The sequence below is a fragment of the Ciconia boyciana genome, chromosome 7 (genome assembly GCF_034638445.1).
Source record: "Ciconia boyciana chromosome 7, ASM3463844v1, whole genome shotgun sequence".
Taxonomy (NCBI): domain Eukaryota; kingdom Metazoa; phylum Chordata; class Aves; order Ciconiiformes; family Ciconiidae; genus Ciconia; species Ciconia boyciana.
The window spans coordinates 3,884,170-3,909,111 of record NC_132940.1 but is presented as its reverse complement, the minus strand read 5'-3'; the positions used below and the strand labels follow the sequence as shown (position 1 = coordinate 3,909,111).

At 39.9% G+C, this 24,942-nt stretch overlaps 1 protein-coding gene across 3 annotated transcripts; it reads right to left on the bottom strand.

Moving 5' to 3' along the window:
* Positions 1-1,812: 1,812 nt before the first annotated feature.
* On the bottom strand, positions 1,813-24,898 carry TM2D1 (TM2 domain containing 1). 3 transcript variants are annotated; one of them, XM_072869009.1, is made up of 8 exons: positions 24,585-24,890; positions 23,348-23,421; positions 21,272-21,340; positions 20,933-21,041; positions 16,526-16,617; positions 12,940-13,013; positions 11,534-11,652; positions 1,813-5,425 (listed from the first exon to the last, which is right to left on the bottom strand). In XM_072869009.1, the coding sequence occupies exons 1-7, from the start codon at positions 24,740-24,742 to the stop codon at positions 11,542-11,544; spliced, it is 687 nt and encodes a 228-aa protein (XP_072725110.1). In that variant the 5' UTR covers positions 24,743-24,890; the 3' UTR covers positions 1,813-5,425; positions 11,534-11,541. The 3 variants fall into 3 exon arrangements, with proteins under 3 accessions (XP_072725110.1, XP_072725112.1, XP_072725111.1); XM_072869010.1 differs by lacking the exon at positions 1,813-5,425 and adding an exon at positions 8,796-9,824 and having other exon boundaries at positions 24,585-24,898; XM_072869011.1 differs by lacking the exon at positions 21,272-21,340 and having other exon boundaries at positions 3,732-5,425; positions 24,585-24,887.
* Between the last annotated feature and the right edge of the window lie 44 nt (positions 24,899-24,942).

Genomic DNA, 24,942 nt, shown 5'->3' with positions numbered 1-24,942 from the left:
AACACCGTGGTCTGTGGCTTCATTAGGCCTCATACATAACTAATGACTCTGCAATAGCGTATGGCAAGATGAACGCTGCGAAGGTCCGGAGGCAGCCACCAAGGTGGAGAGAAATCAAAATGGCAGCTGGACCTGGCTAGGAGAACAAGAGCAATTTTTCCAGTCACTTCCATTTGTTCCAGTATCACTCAGCCCCACACCCAGTTTGATGAGAGGTTGCAATTTCGCTTTAAGCAACACTATATGAAAAAGGACAGATAGCAGATCAGATTGTAAACTGATGTAATTAAACAGGCAACGTTAATTCCCAGCACCTGAGCCTCAAGTCCTCCGCGCAGTGTCGATAACACTAATTTCAATAATTTCGGCAAAGCAAACTGTACGAACAATAGGCGGAGGACGGCGGAGGCTCTTCACTCTTCTGGAGGATCAGAAACTCGCAGCAATTATCAGTCAACAGTTCCAGCTGCCGGGTAAACTGTTAAGACTAAAGTAAACACGTCAGGGTTCTGAGGCTGGAAACAGAAGAGCTGTAATTATTTTGAAGTTTAACTATTGCCCCCATCTCCAGATACAGGGAGTGAAACGACGCAGACCCCGATGCATCCAGCTTCCGACAAAGACACGCGATGCTCCTCGTGCAGAAATTGAAGTGTGCTTCTAGGACGCTTAAGATTCAGTTGCGACATGTATAAAGCATTAACCATTTCCTCCCGATAGCAGACAAAAGCCGCATTACCTTGGGCGAGCCACATTCCCATTAAAAAATCGGCTCCTACGAGCCTCCTAAGAGGAGCAAGAGATTCCCTCGTCTTTGCTGAGCGCGTGGGGGAAATTGAGCTGTTCTGACAACCAGATCATGTTTGATATCATCCGAGCTGACTCGATAGAGATGTCAAACGGGAGAAGATAGCAGAGGTCTGCCTCGCAGTTTAATTGGCTTACACTTTTGTATATCCTGTTTTAAAAGTAAGGCCTTCAAAATGCGATTTGGACAAGTGAGTTGCGTGGGGCTTTATCCTGGGCGGTCTTGCAGCCTTCGCAGTGACAAAAACAGTGCGGCTCTGAGCACGGGCTGTATATATGGTTGGATTTATGGAGTATTCATTATTTTAATAGCACTTATTGACTTAGGGTCAAATATCTTTTTCCAACATTTTTTTATTTAAGGAAAGAGCCCATATGTCACAATCTCATGCCTCATCTAATTGGATAAGTGTTTCCTTTGTCCTTGAAACCAAAAAGTAGACCGCGTATCCAGGAGCTACAGAATGAAAAAGCATCTGCCTTTGGTATTTGGCATGCCTCAATTAAAAAAACCCGCTGCCTGGGCTATCATTTTTTTTTAATTCTGACCAGAGCACTTCTGCTCAGATTCAAGCGGACAGTTCTGAAGGTCGAGCTAGGGGTATGTAAAAAAACAAATCCTTTGGAACAATCTATAGAACATTAATGTTTTACGTACAACAGAAAAGAGGCGCGGATCCAGCAAAGCCAAGTCCAGAGTCATGCTGGAAGCACAGGGACGGCTCGCGTGCTCGCTCCTCTCCGAGCGTTTCTGTAAGCTCCGGCTGGAGCGGAGCTCGGGTCCGCTCTCAAGATGTGACTCCCCTCCCTCCCAGTCCCACAAATCTAGCGCTCAATATGCACAAAACACTTCCATCTTTAAAAAATAATTGAAAAGGTGCACCCTGAAGTTCACTGGATCAATCCCTCTGAATTATTTTATTTAGAAGACACTTCATTGTGTCAAAGACTTAATGGAGAGGTTATGATGCCCAGCCTTCAGAATGTCAATGCATTAAAAGGGAGTGTTGCAGGGAATGTTAAAATCCTCAGTAACGTATGCCCAAGCAAAACTGCCAGATTTATGAAATATGAAAATTATTATACAGAGTTTAGATAAGACATAGGCTGCTGGGGAAAAGCAGCACCGGGGCCAGAATCCTTCTGCGTGTTTCTCACAAGTAGTGGGATTAAATTTAACAGCCTCACTATGGACTCTTTCGCCTTTCCCTTACATCCCTTTGAGCGTTCGCTTCCCAAGCTGTATCTTTTGAAATGTGTGTAATTTTACTGAGCAGTATTTCCCGGCACACTTGATTAAATACCTTCCCTTGTTATTTATTGGCCATTACACAACATAGCTTCTGCATGTACCTTCGTTGGACAAAAGATCTTTGCTATCAAATGCAGACCTCAGCATGTCTTAGGCCAGAGCAGTTTACTGCAATGATCTCTATGTGGGGCTGCAGCTGAGAAGCATTGAGAAAACTCCGGCAGCAGAGATCAGGGTTCTCTGCTTATTAAGCGGCATTTCTGGTAGCTGAGAATTACCCTACTTTACTACATTTTACATTTCTTGGTGCAAGCGATAAGGTTATAATACAGAATATGTCCAAAGGTTTTTCTCTCTCTCCGTGGGGAATCTCTCTCTTTGGGTGCTGCAGGAACAATTGCGATCCACCAAAGTACTGCTAGGCTGTAAAGTTTCAAGTGAAACGGAAGGGCGGGGGAAGGAATGACAAGTCCTTTCTACTGAAATTCTCTCCCCAAATGGATTTGGCAGAGCCCGGCTCTGCTGATCTTAAAGCAAGGTTTATCATTTGTGCAGGCTGCTGCCTGAAGGGGGAAAAGATCTTTGAAGTTGCTGAATGATGGAAGGGTCTCCCCCCTCCTCTCCCTCACACACATTTTTTAAGGGTGGAGACTGGGAGATGCTCAACTGCCCTGGGTCAGGAAATTACATGACAAATTAAACAATTATGTGTTTTAGTCCTGAGCATCTATTTAGACATTTAGCGTCAAACATGCATTCAGCATGAATTCCACGGGCATTTACACTTTTCCCCATCACCTGTAATTCTACACTGCGTTATTTTACTGCATGTCAAGAGCTCCCCCGTCCAGTATCTACACCTTGAAGAGATTTCTTTATCATTTAACTTTATTACAGAAGGCACTGCCTGGACACTGTTGGAGTGACAAGGACTATTTCCTTAATTACTGTACATTGATAATAGCATTTACTCTGGCAGCTCCAGTGCTATTCAATCAAGCAAGATTCAATACAAAAAAGCTGATTTGCCAAAAAAGAGATTAGCATAAGTGCCTACAGTCACATTCTATTTTTGAAGGTAAAGCTACTGTGTCTGTGAGCTTTCTTGTGGGAACTTTATAAAGAGAGATTAATCTAGTTTATCTCCTTCAAAAGATATTTGGGGAAATCACAGGGAGTCACTGTTTAGGCTCTTTTGGTAATAATTTTCTACAAACATGTAAAATAAAGAACTGCACAGAAAGTGCTAATCAGCAGCAGGAAGGTATATTTTTTCTCTTACGTGGACGTAGACATTTGTTGTGAAAAAATCTATGTTCCCCAGTTTGCTATTGCTGTTCTTTGTCATTTAATCAAGTGGTGACTGTAGCTGTTGCACTTTAAAATTAAATGCTATTATTTATGGTAGAACTTGTTCTAGTTAAAAATGCAGACCTCAGCACTGTGTACGTTTGTAAGCAGAAGGTTAAGCAGGACATTTTAAATGGTAAAGCAAAGGGCTTAATCAAGGCTGAAGAGCAAAATGCAGAGAGATAACAGATATAGTAAATAGGCATTAATCACCATACAGGCTTAATCCAGGTATTAGGCAGTCTTGCGGCTAATACGAAGACTCACTTACATAAGGGCTCATTCTACCAACTCTTAAGTAAGCAAATAACTTTATTCTTGGGAGAAATTTCACCAATGTTAAAGGACCTTGCAATATCAGGCCTATATTATGTCTTTGTAAAATGATCATCACGCAATTATTTTGGCTGAAGAGGATTTCTGAGTTAGGAAGCACGTGGGGGTGTGGTTCAAGAAAGGAAAAAGTTGAATTGCCAGAGCATAAGGAGCCACTTTTCCATTTTTTTTTCCCTTGACACTGTCTCTTACTGTGACATCAAAATCCAAGCTAGGTACTTCTTGCCAAAGATGGACCAGATAAAATCATGAAGCCAGTATCATCTCATGGGAGACAGCTCACTGTCTTAGTGACAAATTTAGTGACTACAAATCCAGGCTTAGAACATAGTCCTTCCCTAGTCATAATCCAGCACTTGCACCACTGGATTTGCGTTTAACTACTGATGAACTAAAATTTCAGCTTCAAGAAGATAATAGCACATCCATAGGTAAGAAATTCACTATCCAAAAGTTCTTTTATTAGATGCTTAGAAAGATTAAAGTGCTTCGACATTTAACTTAACATCAAAAATTCCAAATCTTTATACAGACATGTCATATGTACTGACACACCAGCACACAAACCCCAGCCTCCAGCCCAGGGTGGCTTTTGGCATCCTGGTCAAGCTTGCCTTACCTAGCCCTGAAACAGAACAGGCAGCCTCACGGTTAGCATGACACGACCTAACCTGAGGAAAGGGGAAGGAGATGGAAGTGGGGAACGGGGTAGATGGCCACGGTTTATCTATTCAAGGAATAGCAAGATGAAAAAAAAATCCACAAACCTTTAATTGTGAATGTAGGAGAGGGACAGTGATGTAACTGTTCCCAGGGAACACTATTCCTATTTTGTAGAGGGAGGTGAGCCAAGATACTTAAGCTCTAGAGAACCTTTAACACAGGAAGCTATTTATCATAACAAGCTTGGTTGATACTGCTCCCATACTGAACCAATTAGATTAGCCTATTTCGTCATACTTCATAACTTGGGATGATAGGTTTCCAAGCATGGTACAGTGCAGTAATTGAATTTTGATCAAACACACATGGCCCATAACCCAGTATGTGAAACTTTCAGAACAGTTCACAGCTTTTAAATATCCAGTCAACATGTTGCCAAAAGTACAGGATGTACTTGATGCAAGTGGGAGAGGAGGGGGGGAGCACGAGTCCACGCCGTAACTTGGTACAGCTGTAAAACAAACATTTTTTTGTTCCGATTCTGTTCCTACTTTAGCAAAGGAGCTGGGAGGAAGACAGTGAATGTCAAGTAAGTCGTTTTTCTCTCCAACCCCCACACCCCCCAGGCACACATTTCCCTTTTAACATTCTTAGATTACCACAACCTTTTAAATTCACTATACTGTACCTTCACACTGTATTAGACACACCAGCAATTATGTTTGTTAGCATGATACATCCATTGCTTACACTTAGTTAACAAAATAACTTAAAAGTCACATGCATCATCCTCTTAATAGGGTTATAATCAAAGGGACCATGGAATGAAAGCCCTAAAAATTACCCCCCACCTCTGCACTCCCCAGGCTTCTGCCTCTGCCAACACAATCCATATGGTGGGCAGTCTCGTCAGGCTCAAGGTGAACACTCAGTCAGTTCTTTGCAGGCAGTGATCTCCTCTTACATGTTCTTGCCATGTTTTCCCCACGGTAAATCCAAGGAACTTTGAAGAAGACTCTGTGTAAAGGAAACAGAATACATTAATAAAATCATTCCTATGGCTCTACTGACTAGGGGGCAAAGCACCCACCGCAGAACAGGATGACATGGAAAATGCTGTGCCAGACTTTCTCTTGAGTAAGTAATGGCTATCCATATCAAAGCTGCTCTCTGGCCTACAGCTAAGAGTCTGGCATGCTTAAGCAATGGAGCAGGATATCACCAACCTCTGCATATGGTGCCGCCAACTTCTTTCTCAGCTTTGAATGCTTTGACCTGAAAGGCAGCCGGAGGCAGCTCCGGCCATCTCAGCTACCCAAAGGGGAAGCACCAGAGCCGCCAACCCCTTTGTTTTCATCGAGGTGGTGCAAATGACATAAAAGAGGGGAATTACTGCTACAGCCCTCCAAAGAGTGTAGGATCTGACGGTTTATCCAAGCCCTTCCAGTTGCACTCTGTGGATCGTCTGCCACCGAGCCGTCTCACACACCTGTTCTGGAGTACAGCTCTGTAAGAGAAGCAGCCACAGGTTCCAAGGGAGAAACGGTGCTTCTCAGATGCAACAAAATGTGCATCTCATTTAGTCTTGCTGTTGGTTGGGGACAGGTATATTGCCCGATTACAGCCACCACCCTGTCAGAGACAGAGTGCAGAGGATGCGCTGGATCCATCTCCCTCCCCACCCCACTCCCCACTAAGTTACGATGCTGCAGAGAGAAGAAAAAAAGAAAAAAAATTTGGTGTTCAACTTATCTGACTTGGACCAAGCCTCAGCTCAAACCAAGGTTAAATAGGCATGTTCTAAGCCTCTTAAATATAGGATTTATATAGTAATTACGGTAATGGAAACTGATCTTTATAATTTTTACACTGCCTAAAATTCTGCTGTGTCATATGCATCTGCAGAGCCGGAGAACTGTGCTTCTCGGAGAGAGCACTGCAGTCTTGAAAGCAGCCATTCAAATGTATAATGGAGAATTATCGAAGCACGAGTATGTTCAAGATTATAATGAAGCATGAAGAGTAAGAATCAGAAATCCTGAGTTTGTATTTGAGACAAGCAGGATTTTTTAAACACTTTCTTTTGTTGGGAGTTTTATGGAACTAGATCTTCATCACAGACGGTGCAAACAGCATTGAGACTGCCCTTTTTATTCTTATATTTCCTTTCTTTTCCTCTGCTACAGTCTTAGGTCTAGAGAGTGAGCATAGGGCAAAATGCATCTTGGCCAGAGAGAATCCTCACATCCACTTTCCAGTTTTCTCTGTCGTGCAAGGAAAAATACTGGAGTGCTAAGTCTTTGCTGTATGATAAAGAACAACTTCAGAAGATTTGGAGATCTGATAGGGGGTTTGGCTCCACCTTCAGGAAGCATAAGGCAAAGAGACAACAGGGTTTTAAGTTTCAGACATACTTTCTGCAGAAACTGAAGCTTACAACCCCCTCTCATTGACATCTACTGCTCCCCAATGTGTCTTTGCTTCATAAATGTAAAAGATTCCCTGATCTGATGCCGTGACATTTCTACATACTTGATTCAGCTCTGAAGAGTCCAACTCCTCCTAGAGGTACTTGAGAACTTGTGGCAGGGTGTCCAAAGCTTGTAGCTGATACATGAACAGAGCTGATGTATGAACAAAAGTAAACAAAAAGCAGCTTTCAGGTGAAAAAAAAGAAGTTGTGACACATAGGATGTCATAGAGCTGTCTCAGCCATTTACATTGTCAGTGCTAAGGTTTTCATATAAATGCGATTTTCTTACAATTCACAGAGATTAGAAAGGTTCTCTGAGTAACACAGATGGATTGAGAGGAAGAAAGTGGGAAGAGTCTTGATCAAATTTCAGTCTAGCAAAACACTTAAGCATATGCCTAAAGTTAAGCTATTTTTTCTCCTCAGATCCAGGCAGAAGATGCAAACAGAATAATATCTTGTATTTCACCTCGTGGCAGACTCTGATGCAGGTTGAATCCAGAACATAGTATCTGGTTAAAAAGCATGATTTAAATGAATTAAAATGATGCATTTCTTAAAGAAGCCATATAGTGACCATTTATAATAATGAAAATGGCAAAGTAGTTAGGGATGAGACGACACTGAGTTTGAAAGACTGTATGATGTATTAGTGAAAAACAGGCAATCACACAATTAGTGATGGTCCTATGAGGCAATGGAAACGTATGGATGCTTGCAAAATCTTGCCTTTGGCGTTTCCCCAACTGGGTGCTTAAGCACCCAACCTTATTGTAGTCAACATAATTTTCTGGAGGAAACAGGTTTGAAAACTGCAGAGCAAGCAACAGGAATGGCTCTTGGTGCAGAAATGGACTAAACACCTAATGAATCTAAAAATAAAAAAACCCCAAAACACTGAGAAGAGATGCGAGAAGACTGAATGAACATAGACTGAATAGACATAGCTGCGCAAGCAAATATAACTGAATATACTCTTGAGGAACAAGGGAAACAATTCTTGATGGGGTGACAACAGATGTTCTCCAAAAAAATTCTAATGGAGCATTTCAAACACAAAGACCTTCCTGTGGAGCTGAGAAGTTTTACTGGCAGACGTACTAGTAATACATCTTTGGAAACATAATAAAACCTAACATTTAAGGTGTTATCAGGTCCTGAAAGCAGGAGTGATATCTTCATGTAATAAGTGGTGGGTGGTGGCGGAGAGGGAAACAGTTAGGATAACAAAATACTGTCACAGGAAGTTGCCACAGCATAGTTGTGATTTAAATTGCAGGAGGAAGAACTAGTCAGAGAGTTTGTTCTAAAATATCTCTAAATCCCCTCTTTTGGAAAACGAGCTCTAAACACAAGTGAAAGATGCACAGGTTGACCTAACTGAACAAATACAATCCAGAGTAATTTATTAATACAGTAAGCACACCTAAGTACAACCACTTTTGCACTGTGGGAGTGAATGCAAAGTGCCCAAAGCTGAATGTTTCTACCAGCTACTGCTTTTTCAGATCATGGTTAAACACATTGCAGAAAATCCAAAAATGGACATTAAAAAAAAAAAAGGAAAAAAAAGAGGACAGGTTCATGGAGTCATTTTTGCAATGACTGAACTGCACTGGTACTTAGGGGAGATTTGGATTTAACTCCGGGCATGGATCTGCAGCATCTTCAGTGAATAGCTTTATACAGGGTTTTAAAGGCTAGGCACTTCAAATTCTTTTTTTTAAACTCTGGCCTTTACTTCTTATTATCTTTATTTTTACAGATACAGAATAATACTTGTCTGTCTTGTTGGAGAGTTAAAAGGATTCCTGAATATCTGCAAGGCCAGCAGATATCATTTTATCTGGGAACGAGGCAGGAGGATGACATAGTACACTGTCTAATTATTTTTATCGCTTTGCAACTGTTTTTGGGAAAACAATCCAGAGAGAAGATTATTCCAGTGCAGTCAGAGCAATCAGAACTACAGAGACACTAGGATGGACAACTTGATTGACAGGAGAAAGCTAAAGCAGGCAACAACACAGAAAATCATCATAGGACAGACATTTTGATAAATATTACTGTAGCCAATTTATTATTAACACAGTGGGACAGCTTTACATCTTGCATCACACTTTTCACAGCCCTTATGGTAAACATGCCATATCTGACAATTACAAGATGAAAACAAAGACCTCACTAACTCTCTACTGGCCCTGCAGTACTATCTGCTTACTCTGTTAACCCTCTCTAAACTTCAGCTAGGCAACTAAACAAGCATATAGAAACGCAGATATGTGTGTTCAGATATAGAACATAATTCCAACAGTATCCAATACAAGTTACAAAGGTTATGCCATCCGTGGCACTAATTTCTAAAAGGCTTTACAGACAAAGGACAGGGTTGTGAAAGAAGTGGAAAGTTGTTAGTACAAGATAGAGGATCAAGTGGAATACCATCTAAAGGGAAGAGAAATAAAATTTTGCTAAGGATCGAAATATTGCTGTCTGGTCACCCGAGGCTTCGTTCTGACTGCTATGACAAAGGAGTGCAGTCCTGACAGGAGCATGCACTGGTATCATAAACCAGATGAAAGAATCCCACAGCAGTTTTTATTTCCTGGATCGGTTGACACACGTCTTCTGTTTCTACGTAACTTGGAATAACAAATCTTTCTCTCTGCTGGCTACTTGGTTTCTGGGATTAACAAACTATCTGATGGACCTCATAACTAATCATATTTTCATCTGATTCACACAAAATAGCTCCTGTATTCTTTTACGGATAATGAAGCACAAGATGGACTGCTGAAATCATTAAGTCAAGCCCTCTGCTGCTTGTACACATGGAGATACATTTCAGAATGAAATCTTGTGTGAGGAGTTGCCCAAGGCTATTTTTTTATTATAATGTCCATGGTATCTTCCTATTTTCACGGCTATATTATCAGCTTCAGGCTTAAAAAACAAAAAGCAGACATGTCACAGGATGATCTTAGCCATGAGATTTTATTTGATTCAAACGTTTATTTTCCATCCACTTCCTGTCTGTTTTTGAAAGTATTTCTGGAAACAAAACTGACATGCACGAAGAGCGTTTGGTGAAAGAGAGACAAAAGGGAGATGCAACAATATCAGGCAAGAGAACGAAGCTAACAGAGTTTTCTTGTCTCTTTGAACCCACAAGTAAAACTCATGTTAGCAAGTATTCCAAAACTATGTCTTTCTTGCATGAAGAAAAGAATTAATGTTAAGCACAATGTATTCCTTGTGGTTTATTCTCATTACATGATATGGCAGGTTACGCCGATTTGGAAAAAAAGAAGTTTTCTTTACAAAGCTTTCTGTGCACCACCAGTCTTAATGTAGGTTTAAAAGAGACTAAAAAACCACAAATTGCACTTTTAAAAGTCAACTTAGGAATCTCATTTTTTGTAATTCCCTTAAAAATACCGTTCATGGACACATTAATAACATTTTGAAAGTTTCATCTGAAAAACAAAAGAAGACCCCAAATTTTTTTTAAAAATCTACACTAAAGTTTATATCACGTTGATTTCTCACTCAGTTACTGCCGGTTTTCACTAGAATGTGAAGGGAATGTTTAAAATTGGTCAAAAACCATGAAGATTCCGTTGACATGTTTTCTGTCCCTGTGTGTATATACTTTTCTTTAAAGGAACATCTAGGTAAATCTTGGTTGTCCTAAAGACTTTGGTGAAACAGTTTTGAAGGACACAGAATTTATTTCACTGAAACACAACTGATCTAGAATAAGAACCTTTTAAGGGCTTTATTAATACAAAGAATTCACTTTTTTGACATTCTGTAGCTGTAAAACACATGCACCCATTTCTTTTCAGAAAAAGAAGGTATGAATTTCACTATGGATGGTTGCAAGGGAGGGGAAAAAACCAAATCAAAACAAGCAGAATGATTATTTCCTATTCTAGCCTCAGGGCACCCCAACATCCACCCTCCTTTTTTGTGATGTGTCATCTACGGTTCTATTTTTTATGCATCCATATTTCTACTGTTGATCAGCACTGACCAAATTTTGCAACTTGACCAAAATTTGTCTTTAAGCTTTACAGAAATCATTATTTCAATTCATAGAATTTCACAGGATACACCAGCACAAGATTTAGGGACATCTGGATTTTAACTAAGAGGGTAGAAAGAAAGGCAGTTTCTGTGGTCTGGGATATTTAAGTTCCCTTACAAACTGCCACACATAGTTATGAAGACAGACCCCAAGTGTAATCCTGGCCCATCCATGCTAAAACTCTCATCAATTTCAATGGACTAAAGATCAGCATAGTTGTTCTGAACAACTCTTTCTCCACCTCTCTACAACACTCTAAATTATACTTACAGACACAGAACAGCATCAGTGCAAATTGCAAAAGTCTGAGTCTGCACCTTTCACAAATGGTACAACTTAGCAACAAACTATGTGCTCACAGAAATAGAGCAGTCGCGAAGAAACGTGGCGCCTTTGAGGTAAACTCATTCACTTGAGGAATTTTCATATTGTATCACCTTTGTTCAATGGACATTTAATATTCAGTTCTGATGAAGTGTAATTAATAAGTCATCAGCAATTTCAGTGGACGACTGGATCCATCTGTAAAAATAAAATGCATCTATGCATTTGTGACACTTACTGCCAGGGTTAAGGATAGGTCTGCATTTTCCTGAATGTTGCATTGGTAATAGTGAGCCGTGTAAGCCTTGCTCCATAGTAATCTATAATATAACTAGAGCCATCGGAAGGTCCAACGATCTACAAGAGAAAAAGAACCAAGACTTTTCAATATGAAGTGAAATATACACTTTGTGCTAATGTCTCAATTACTGCTAATTTTCCCATCATAAAATTAGTCATGCTTAATTAGTCAAACAGAAACTAGATTTATTTTGAAGTTATGCTGTAGTTTAACTATTTTAGCAAGCACTGTCTCAGAAGGAACATTTCCCTAGGGCTTCTAATCAACCAAATTACACAGCCAGGCACTGGTACTAGGTTAAGCCGATGAGGATTTGAGTCACAAAATCAGGCTAACAAATGAGTGGGATCCAAACCACTTTTCTTGAACAAAGGAGGGTAGGCAGGAGAGAATTAGGTTGATGACAAGTATCTTTGAAATACTGCACAGGTAAGGAATGGAGAGAAGGAGAGAAGATCACGGCTTTTTTGTTCTGGAAATGCTAAATTGATGTGGGGTCACCAGGGAGATGAATAAGGAGAGATGAAAGATACTCTCAACTGTATCTGTAAGTGATCTGAGGCAAGATCACTCCAATAGCATAGAAAGGAATTTGAGAATGTATATACTTTAAAAGACGTATATACAAAGATGTATACTTTAAAAATGTTTTTCTATAAACCCATATAAACTATTTCTGTATCCGCAATACATTTTAAGTTCATCGCAGGCAATTTGTAATTCATGCTAAATGGATGCACTGTAGAATAAGACAGTTTGGCAATTTCATGATGGCACAAGATGTCAGCCCAGCTGGGGATTTAACCATCATGAATCCTACAGTCACAGCTCTCAGGTGATATGGGACTTGTATTTGGAGGAGAGGCAGAAAAAAAAAGTGGCAATGTCTTCTCTCCTACACAATGCATGGACACCCCAGATGATGGGCCCACCAGTATAAAGTACGTGCAAACGCAGAACTTCAGGATTCTGGGAACAGCAGGGTATCTCATGCAAAGTCCAACACTCTGTGTCACATAAAGAGCTCATAGGTTCTGACAAAGTCACATAAAGAGCTCATAGGTTCTGACAAAGTGAATTTATGGTGTTATAGCTTCTAAGCTATTCATTACGAGTATTTATAGATAGCTAATCTGATTTTTAATTCAAACAACAAATATATAGATATTTTGTATCCATATTCTCCTATCCACAACATCAATCTACAAACAGAGCTAAAATAAATGCCTTTATTTTTCAATACACAAAGGTTCTTAAGGCTAAAATGCTAACAAATAATTAGCAATCAAATCAAAGCTTTAACAAACACAGATTTGTATCTTGTTTCGAAAGCCCTGACTTACCTGCATTGAAATAAGTATGAAATCAATTAGGCTACCAATTCCACAAAATCCTACAGTGCAGAACTTTAACAAACCTAAAAAAGGAAAATAAAATTTAACTGTAGCTTTAAGCCAGTCACTATGAAGTTCATAGGTTTCTGGTGGCAATCACATCCCAACTCTCTCCCTATCCACAAAAAACCCCCCAAACAAACAAAACCATACACACACCCCCACACCTAGAAACAGACCTAAAGTTAACGATCTTTAATTATCAGGGAAAAAAACCAAACCGCATATTCATATTCCTACATCCGGAGTACACTTTAAAGATTTTAAACATTAACAATTTATTTTTTTAACAGATAAATATTCTTAAACAAGGAAAGGCAAAAGTTGATAACCAAGTTACTGGAAATTTTTCTTTCTTCGACTGAGGCACAGACAGAAAAAATCCCAACTTGAGCTGCAAAACTTACTTATGAAGAGAAAGCAACTTTCTACTATCTCATGAGTTGCAGCACATACTGATTTGATTTTCAGAACACGCTACTTTGGAGAACAATCCTTTGTATCATTTTTATATTTTTGCTGAAATAGGAATTTATTTTGAATATATATAAACACTTCCTTTTAACCAGTATTCAAAAATGTTATTTTTTGTATGAATAAATGAAAGATTAATAGAAAATATATGGGAATAGCAACTAACAGATAAATGTTTCATTGGAAGTTGCCATGCAAGGCAGACTTCATTTGGAAAATGCCTTCTGAAGAAGGAGGTTGTCTTAATTTTTTTTTTTTTTTAATATCAGTAGTTTCTTGTACCATGAATATAATACAATGAGTACTATATATATTCTAAGTAATACTTCAGCTGAGCTAGGCAAACATCTAGGTTATTTTGAGAATGAGATACTCATTGTGAAGACATTTGTCTCTTTACCCAAGCATAGACAGTATGAAGAGGAATGCATATCTGTTGCATTTAAGGCAGTTGTAGGCTATGCTGTACAGGGAAAACACAGTTCCCTGCTAAAAAGCATATCCTTACTGTGCTTACAGGGGCCAGCACACTTCTGAGGCAAGAGAGAAAGCACGTAGATAACATCAGCCAGTGTGGCATCCCAGAACACCTCTTCCCCGCAGCCACAAGTTGTGCTGTGCTGCACAATACCTGCTAGCGAAACCACGCAGCGGTTTTCCAAAGAACGAGCCTGCTCTCGGTCAAACACCTGAAGGTCTCCTGACCTCTGCCTCCTCCTTTGCGCTCCCCCTCTCTCAGAAGCAGCGATCTGTCCTGCATACCACCTCCTCTCCCCCATGCCCTGTTTATGAGGCTGCATATGGAGGAGAGTGGGGGAGTAACGGCATGCACACTGCAGGAAGAGCGTCACACTGTCTGGATATAGCTCCCATAGTTGACAAGATGAAACTCGCCTGATTTATAAACTCCAAGGAGACGGTTTATAATCGCTCCATGGAACAACACAGTAGTCAGAGAGAACAGGGTAAATACACCTAATGACCACGAAGATGAAAGAGTAGTAGCAGGACGGACTTTCAGCTGATTAGAAGAAAAGCCTATATGGGTATCACAACTAAACTGGTGACACTTAAATGTGCAAAAAACTAAGTATGTCATTGTTTAAAACAACTTGTTCCCAGTGGCTGATGTGCGAGACCTGCAGCAGCCACACATAGTTAGCCTGGGTATCAGCACTGGCAGTAGCGTAACAAAACATAAGGGAAACAGCCCGCTAAAGAAATGCTAGCCTTAGGAAACAACAGTTAAGATGATTAAATAATGTCAAACTCTGGTGAACAGTTTACTTTGTTATTACCTGCACCAAGTGCAGTCACCATTTAAGATACTTATTTATGACGCTCCTCATACCATCTCCTCTCAAGCTCTGGTCCTGGACCTCACTGCCAGTTGGCATTTTAGGAACCCAGCAGTTCTCTTACCGTTGCTGGTTCCAGCAGCAGCTCCAGTTTACTTGAGGAACTGGCTGCTCCATTATGTTACTGGATGTAGAAGAACTGTTTCTGAACCTGGCGTATGTTTCTGGAGTGCAGGGTAAAGTTAATTTTTTTCTTCCTCCTCACTTCCCTCCCCACAAGCAGATCACACTGAGAAAACAAACTCTCTAAAGCATGGAGGGAAAAAATAGTGCTCTTACGCAGTAATAACTTATGGTTTAGTTCACAGTGTGTGGGAGAGGAAGAGGTTGCATTCCCGATTTCTTCATATTCAATAGCTTGTTTGTATTTGTGCTCTCTTTAAGCAAAAGAGAAGGAAAAAAATAAACCAAAGAGCATTTACAGCCTTCATTACGCTTGCACAAAATATTTCAATGCTATTACCTTTCTTTACCATTTTTTGCCAAGGCATGGATGACTTAAAAAATCCCCAATCAGCCACTCTCAAGGAATCCAATTTATTGATTTTTATTCTTTTTTTCTTTTCTACTCTTACCTATTTGCTTTTCTCTTCTTTACCTTTCAAAAGCTTGAAAACTGGACTTTGGAAGAGTTTAATTTTAAGTCTTTTAACTTTGGTTACTGGCTACAGTATATTTCAGTAGGGTTAACAAGCATGAGCCATAAAGACCTTCTATATAAGAATGGAGGATTTATAAATGTGCATTACTACAATATATTACAAAATAATTACTGCAAATTATTATTCCAAATCCAATGCTATAACAAAAAGGTGCACCTTATTGACCACTTCCAAAAATGTATCTTTTTGTGAAACAGAGGGACAAAGTAAGTGCTAATTATAGAATCTCAAGGAAAAAAAGACACAAATGTTAACACAAGATTATTGAGAAGAACAGATTATGTTATTAAAAAACAAGGGTTTGCATTTAATGGGCAGAAACTCAAAACTCCTAGCTGAAGTGACAGTAACATGTACAGCTTTTTCCAATTCATTGCTCCATGCTATCTAGACTTAAATTTACTCCATTTGTCCAGCTCAGAGACAAAGCCAGTGAAAGGAGTTCTAACATACTAAGGTATTTCCATTATTTAAAAGCCAGTGGCACCATCACCCTGGGAATCAGGTCCTAAAAACACTAACCAGAGGTAAGTCTTATTAAAGGTCCCAGCTTCTGCAGAAATGTTATTAATACTATGAGCTATCTTGAAAGTATGCATTTGCCAGAATAAATTCCATATCCCAAAACACTAGGGTTACTATGAAGTTTGTCCACTATTTTCCTGGTAAAATCAAGCATCATTTAAGTAGCTGGCACATGAGTCAAAACCACTTCTGTTTCAGTGCCTCACAAAGAATGCTGTGGTAAACATCTATGCAAAGCAAACGCACAGCAAAACTATGAATAGCAATAATCATGTTTACTTATTAGGATTTTATCTGTTGGACAATTATATATCCATTTGTCACCACTCACTCCAACAGAATAGCAGGCTGAGGATAATGCAGGATTCTATCTTACTTGACAATAAAGTAAGGATTCTAGTTGTAAACATTAAAACTATGACTGTCAGCCTTCATTACTCAAAATATAAGTATACACATACAACTCAGTCATAACAATAAGCTTTGCCTCAAAGAAAAAATAAGAAATAAACTTACCTAATGCAGGATAGCCTAGATAAAATCTATCTGCTCCCAACCATCCAAGAAATAAGGACAGAGCCACTGCCACTTTGTAGGAGTATCCGTTTCTGCCAAAAGAAACAAGTAATGTAAACAATGACTGCAAAATATATTCACTCATACTTTTGAGAATTAAAGTAGTGATGCATTTGCCTGCTGCTTCAGTTTAAAAAAAAAATCAGACTTGTTATTTATCTTCAATTAACGGACACAGAATTGATAATGTTGAGCTTTCAAACTGGGTAGGCATTCTCCATAAAGCAACCTCAGCTGTTGCAACTCAAGTATACTCTTGCAGAATACAGATTATTCTGAAATGAAATCATGATTTCTTGTCAAGAGAGACACAATTCAGTTGCTAATACATTCCCAGTTTTACAGAGCACTTCCTAACAGTTCAGCCCTACTGAGACAACCCCAGAAAGCTAAGAGGTGTATGCATACTGTCTGTAGGCATTAGTCTCACACGCAGCCAAATCAAGAGGAACAGGATAGACAGGTGAGATGTCAGCAGAGACAGTAATTGCAATGAGATCTGAAGGAGAAATGAACCATGGCCACTGGCTGAAGAAGCTGCAGGAAGGATTCAACAAAAAGGGTAAGTCATGTATCCATTTACCACACTCTAAAGGCACAAACTCACAAATGAAAAGAACTGTTGACGGTACAAAGACATACAGTGGTAGAAAGGTACCCTGAAGTTAAGCATCCCATGGTTAGTCATACAAAATACACAGATACAACAGACTTTTTGAGTTTTATACTAATTGGCACCATTCTTGCCAACAGCTGGAGTGATGTGGCCACCTAACCACCCGTAACCTTCAGTCATTGCTCATGTGAACTTTACACTAATAAGCGAGCTAGAAACATATAGCTATCCATACTAGAACTTGCTGCATCCTTTGCTGCATTGGCAAACAGCAAGCTTCTGAAAGGAAAAGCAAACCCAAATGTAATTAGAACTTAAAAAATATTCAATAATTCACTGTTTTGATACATGCGCTACTATGTGCCAGCAATTACTTAATAAACCCAAATTAAACTCTTGGTTGACAGTTGAATAAAACACAGTTTTGCAAAGACAGTAGCTAAGAAAGGTCCAAGCACCTTTATTAAGCACTTTCAATGCCAACTAAAGATCTACCTTTTTGCTTATTATCTAGATTTACTGACTTTAAAACTTAATGGCAACATTAAGTGATTAAATCATGACTCTTACCTCAATATTTGTTATTAGCAACACAGAACATACTGGGCGTTCCTGGAACCTAATGTAACATAAATTATCATCTTTAGAACTGTCTTGTTTCCACTGTAAAGAACACTAATAGTTTTATTTAAAAGTTGAGGTAAACTGTTGGAAATTGTTTATCAACTACAAAGTGTCAACAACCCTCCAAGGACACTAAAGCATAAAAAGAGCTCTTACATAAAAGGTGGGAACACAGTTTAATTTGAGATGCTCCTGATCAAAACCAGTAATAAACTGAGCACTTGCCTATGCACTGAGATGCTTTTAAAAGCAGAACAGTCTGCAACCTAGTCAACATCAAACTGATGGGCAGAAGAAATCTGGTATGAAGTGGAAGCATGTTAACACTGTAAGAAGGCTGCATCCACTCTTGTATTTCCTTTGCCTTATTCACTCTTACAGATAAATATATGCACTGAAGACTAAACCAACAAGTAGGAAAATAACACATCCCAGGCACCTAAAGGAATTTCTACAATTGAGTAGAAGATGTGATTTCTTTTCAGTTGCTCTTCTGAATTTTTCTTGCTTCTCCACCTCATCCAATCTTTATTTTTTTCTGCGTACATTTCTTCCAGCTGCCATGTTAAAAACTTTTTCTTCCAGCCCTCCCACACCAGTTGATAATATGCAGGTACTGCTGTAGGTCACAGTGGTTTCTGTGCTCTTTCAGGGTCTCTTAGCACTGCTCAAAGACCTGTCCATGCTGAACTTCATGAATTTCACAGTCTACCATTTGATGGACTCCTTGCCTTGGAATGGCAATACTTGACCAATAGACATTTCAAGTCTGCAGAATCAGGGCCTGCACATATTAAGCACAATACATGACAGAGTGCCAATTTGGGGAATTCTAGAATTTGGCAAAAAAATCTACCTCCAAAACATCAAATTAAAACCAAACCAAAGCAATCCTGACTCCCAGTACTTCTTTGCTGGAGCAATCTTATTAGCATTTACAAGCTTTTCCTTGAACCAATACTAGGAGCGACTTGAACACATCCACTTAGACAAACATACAATACCTCCTCGTCTTGCTCTAAAATAAATGGATCCCAGAACTGTTATCTGGACTGTTGTTAAATTACAGTTTTGGCTAAGGACAACTTGCTGATTTCCTCCTTCCAAAAGCTAGGGATAGAGATTAACCTGCTGTCCCCATGCTAGGACAATCCTGCTATGGGAAGATGCCCTCTCAAACCAATTTTCTGGTTAAATGATGGGCAGTTATTTCTGCCAGAAGACAGTTACAGTTTCCATCAAAACTCAGATAAGATGCTGGAAAATCTCCAAAAAGCAGTAGAAAGGGCAGGCCTATTGTTGTAGTATCAAGCTGGAGATTCCTGCTTAAAATAATGTTTCTAACAGTTAGGTAATGTTCAAAATGCCTTATAAAAGGCTCATATAATGATCAGTGATTAGGCCACTTTTTAAATAAGTGTGCATATGAAGGATGGTAATATTAATCCTGCTGCCATTTTTAACTCGCTTTGGGGCTTTATCAAGGGCATGCTTGCATAACTCTTTCTACATTTACAGTTGTATTTTACTGGAGTTTTCAGCAAGCCCATAAAGGGTTGTCTTCCCCTTGTGCCACACTAGTAGTCATGGGACTGGAAAAGCCACAGCAAGTTCTTTTGGTAGTGTAACTGTTGATTATTTCATCATAAATAATAGTCACAATTAAGTAATAGACCATAAGAAGGATGAAATTTTTCTGCCTACATAGATTTGTTTTTTTAATTAATAAATGTAAAGAAAAACTACATCTTAAAAATGTTTCTAGAAAATATATTAAACCAAAAACATACACATACAAAAAACTCGAAAATAAGAATTACTGTCTACTCCAAAGAGGAAGGAATTTTATCGAACTAGTATAGCTCATCTTATTCTCAGTCCCTATCACAGATGGGGTTGAAACGCAATTGCTTCTGGACAAAAATGTGACTGAAGTCTAGTTTGCTAGCATTTAAATTTGATTAGATGTAATAATATGCTTTCTTCAATTTGCTGAGCTTTGACTGTTGAGAAGACTAAATACAGAGAAAATATTTATGAAACTAAGAGGCAGAGCTGTACTTCTGAGTTAGGCAAATTATTGAGCAGTAAGTATCACATCAGAGTTATTTGCCCACTAGTGTGATATGGAATACCCAGCGAATATTAGTGGAGTTTTAATTTCCAAAGATTCCAGTAGGACAAAAAAGGCTCCTGCGTGAATCCCACAAAAAGGAGAAACAAATGGTACTGACAGGTGTTCGCTGATCATTAGCATTGGCCAGTTGGAACATTTATTGGTATCTGGAGCTCTCCATTGCGCACAACGTGCTTTAGAAAAACGAGGTCCATCATTTTCATGTTTCAGAAACAGGTTCTTAAAAGACACAGAGGACTTGATTAATACAAAGGTTGTTTAAAAATAGAGAACAGATCCTCTTAAAGAGATTTTTTGAGAAACTGGAAAGAGTCTTAAGCTCCCCCAATGTTCATGTATACTACAACTTCAGCTGCAGCTACAGGCACACTTTAAACTAGCGTGAACCAGTACTGCCACTGAACAGAGCAGCCTAGTCCAGCCCTCCTTTCTCCACTCTCTCTTATCCTTGATTTGCCCTCATCCTTGTGCTGGCACAAGCACTTGAAGTGACTGTACTGTGACTCAAATTGGGGAACTGATCCAAGTTAGTTCAAATCCAGAGCAGTTCCCTGATTCAGTATATAGTGAGGTATGTCAGGGGAAGGGATGGAGAGCTGTCCCCAGATAGCTCCTTTCAGCAGCTGTGCAGATTTTAAGCATATGTGAAATGTAGCCTTAGCATATGGGGCAAATTTTTGCCAGGGTAAAGTACTAAGTAAAGCAAAGGTAAAATACTATTGTAAAGCAAAGACACAAACATAACTAAACAAAGAAAAATGTGTCCATGGCTGAGACAGATTTACTTATAAAGATGCATGTTGTATCCTTATCCTACTTATAGTGTTTATTAGAGGATTAAGTACTGGGCAACATGTCTATGATTTTACCTTACTTCTCTTTTTCCTTCTGTCAACACATCATACTATTTTAGAAAAACTTCAATATGAAAACAAAGACCAATTATTACAAAAAATAATAGTGTACTTACACATTGCGACATGCAATAGGCTTGTAAAATCCAACTTCATGTCCCGTAAAGACTTTTTCTATGCCAAGGTGATCTTTGCAAGTAATATTTGGTGCTGGCAGGCATTGAACTGAGGACAAAAAAAATTATTTGAAATTAAGCAGTAACCAATTGGGTACTGTAGTGTTTTTCTGAGAAGACACAAGTGAAATATACAAACGAAGTTATACTGTGCAAAACTCCTGATACACAGCACAGTACACACAGACATATTACTTTTTTTAAAAAAATATTTGTTTAAGCCAGTCCTATGACTAACTTGTCTTTTTGCATGATACATAGTAAGCAAAATATACAAACCTAATCGATGCCCTAATTCTGTTCTAATTTCCATTTTGGCTCCATTATGAGTCAATGGGAAATCCGAACCTGACATACAGAAAACATTTTCATCATGAGAACAGTGAAACATTGGAACATGTTGCCCAGAGAGGTGGTGCCATCACCATCCTTGGAGGTTTTCAAGATGCACAAAGCCCTGAGCAACCTGGTCTGAATTCAGTGCCAATGCTGCTTTGAGCAGGAGGTTGGACTATATGACTTCCTAAGGTCTCTTTCAACCCAAATTGTTCTATTACTCTAAGCTAAAGCTTGACTCTTAAGAGGACCAAAGTGGAAACCACAGCAGAAAGTGACATCTGCTAAAAGTTTGCAATGTGTTACCAGAATACTAGTCACTCTCCACTGTTGAAGTCTGTTGTTTTAAAGGGAAAAATCCCAGTCCTTTTCCCATTTTCTATCAGTTTTCAGTATTTGTGAGTTCTGTTGGTTGGTTCCAACAAAATAGCAAGCCAGGTTCAACATTTCTTTCCAGATTTTCCAATCATACCCACAGGCAAGAAGACTAGGATTTGGACTTTTTTTTTTTTATATATCTATCCATGTTGCATAGGGACCAAAAAAAAAAGAAAAAAAAAGAATTTCAGGCCATCAGTATCAGTAACAGCCAAAAAATATGAGCTATGTCTGGACTTAACTGCTGTAAAGTCCTACATGGATGTTACTCATCAATGTGCCTAATCTAAGACAATTACAAAAAACTACATTCTTTCTCGTAAAAAAAATTAAGCAAAGAATGCAGTGCTTTCTTTTATTTAGAAGAAACCCACAGCAGTTTAAATATATTGATATAGGAAAGGCCACAGTTTTCCTGTTGATGTCATGCCAGTAAGACTTGAAATCTGCTACTCAATGAGACCACTTGGATGCTTTGAATTAAACCCCTATTTGTTTGGGTGACGGATTCCAGAAAGGTGTTCAGAAACGCTAGTGCTTCAAGCATGATCCAGAAGATTAACTTTTTATTGCTTAGCTAATACTGAAACAGGAAGCGACTCAAATACTGTGGGGACAACCTAAAAACTGCTATGTGTGTAAAACACTCTATACAGACACAGAAAACAACATTAATTAATTTAGCGACTTTCCCCACTTTGAAGCTTATCTCCTGTTCAAATGTATAGTATATTAAATACAATCACATGGTAACTGGTTAGACAACTAAAAATTTGAGTCGTGATCAATCTCAAACTACAGAATATTCTTTCTGCTCGCTGACTGGACGTTTATAATCCAGGACATGATGTCAAAGATGGTGTAAAGGACTGAATAACTTAAAAAAGGACCCATTTTGGACAGTACTTTCATGCAGTCTCTGAAGTATTTGGAAAACCTTCACTATCCCTGAGCATCCCAGTGAAGAAAATTATTCAGCATTTATGGAAAACAAAATATGAAAGACAACAAGCATACACATGTATTTTAAACATGAGTGCACATAAATAAAATGGTTGCGCTATTAGCTAACACAGAGACTATTTATTTCAATGCCTGAGAACATCAGAAAAGCTAAACATATGTAGTAAATCAAGTGATCAATTTAAGCATTTTTCTGTTGCACTCCAAAGTACATCAGAACTTAACATCAAAATAAATGTAAGTGCTTTCAAAACAGAGCCTCATGGCACCAAAAACTCCTGATGATGGAAGGCACCATGTTTCCTTAAAAAAAATTCAAAAAAATAGAAGATTTGGAAGGCTGTTCTGTCACATGTCAATTCTTCTAATAAGTATAGGCAAAATCAGTATGACAGGAATTATTTGTTTTAATCACAGTAGTGCAGGACAGAGCCTAGAGGATATAACATATATTGAAGAGATTTACCAGAAACCTCACTTACAAATGTACCAACCAGAGACAATCTATTTATTCATTTTTAGTAAAGCATCCAATCCACACAAGTGTTTTAGGCTTTCATACTAATGATATCACTAATCCCATGTTTTATAAAGCTCATCTAGCAGATACACAAATGCATAAATTGAACACTTCCTTGGAAAATGTAGCTACTGTCAATATAGGTTAGAAATCCTTACCATATGCTGTGTGATTTGTACAATTCATTGGTTCTTGTGTACTATTATCTATTTTAGGCTCATCGCACATATATGTTCAGGTAATTGAGGAAAACATTTTTCATATGAAACACTACAACGGGCTTAACAGTAATTTATTCCACCCTCTTTAAACCCTGAGGATTTAAGATGCACCTTGATGTTAGTTTTCCTTCCTACCCATCCCCCAAAATAGGAACAGCACATTACCATACAGCAAATCTGCTAATCCAATTTAATACACCAATATATTGCATAAGCTCCACGTTTAATTAGTGCTGCAGTCAGCACTACCTAAAGGAACTACAATATTTATCAGTCACGGCCTCTGTCTTTCAAGGCAACAAGGTAGCACGCCTAATCTAGTCTTTTTCCCTTATTTCAATATCAGAGTACCTTTAAATTGAGGCATTTGGTTGAGAAGATTAAACCTACAGTAACATACAAAATTAAAAGAACACCTAAAAATTAACATCTGAAACTCCAGGAATTTGGACTAGAAAAAACCTGAGCAGGAACTTATTTCCAGAGGTCTGAACTCCCATGGCCAAGTAAAGCAGGAGATGAAGTTAACTTTTCCAAGATTTGCTCTCCTGACACTTTTGATCTGCAGCTACATCAATAACTGTCAGCTACCATCAACAAACATTTTCTGGGGAAGGCCTGACGAGCCTTTGGAGAGTCAGGAGCCTCGCAGCTAGAGTTTATAACACCTGCACCCCGCTCCTTCGGACTGTGCAGGAAGACTGAACGTTTTGCAAAGCCACCGTGTCTCACTCCAGTGTCCTGCAAAAAATAAGAAGGTGGAGGGGTGCGGGAGCGGGGTCTCTCATCCCGTGGGATCTTCTCTTTGAAAATCAGAGACACCCCAAACCTGCACACGGGCACAGACTGTACCACCCCCAAAATAAACCTGCGCCGCTGCAGACGTACCCTCTCCTGCTCCTTCCAGCTGAGGCCCCCTCGGGGCTCCAGACCCGAGGCTTGCTCTGACACCCGAGGCGGCCGGGCAGCCCCCTCCCTGTCAGGCTCCTCGCACCCTCCACTTCCCCCTTCCCCTCCGCCCGAGGCGGCTGGGTAACCGGCCCCCGCTCAGGCAAACCGGGCCCGGGGCCAGGCGCCGCCGGCCCCTCCGCCCTCCCGGGCCCCATCGCCATAGCAACCGAGCCCCCGCCGCCCGCCCCGGCCCCGGCCCCGGCCCCGGCCGCGCTCAGGATATTGCCCCAGCCTCAGCTCGTCGCACTTGAGCGGCGGCTCCGTGCCCGCCGCTCCTTCCACGGCTGCACCCGCGAACCAGAGGAGAAGCAGGATCCAGGCCTCCGCCGCGCCCCTCCGCCGCCCCAGCCCTGCCGGCAGCCGCCCCGGCCGGGCGGCCATGCTGGAAACCGCCGCTGCCGTCAGCTGACTCGCCGGCCCCGGCGGCGCCGCGGGGAGGAGCGGCCCCCGCCGCGGGGGGAGGCCGCCCTGCCTGCGGGGAGGGGCAGGGTGGGGGCCCTGCGAGTTGTTCGTGGGCTGCTGAGGGGGCTGGTTTGGGATTTCTGTTTTGGGGGTTGACCTCAGCAAACATGGCTCCTGAG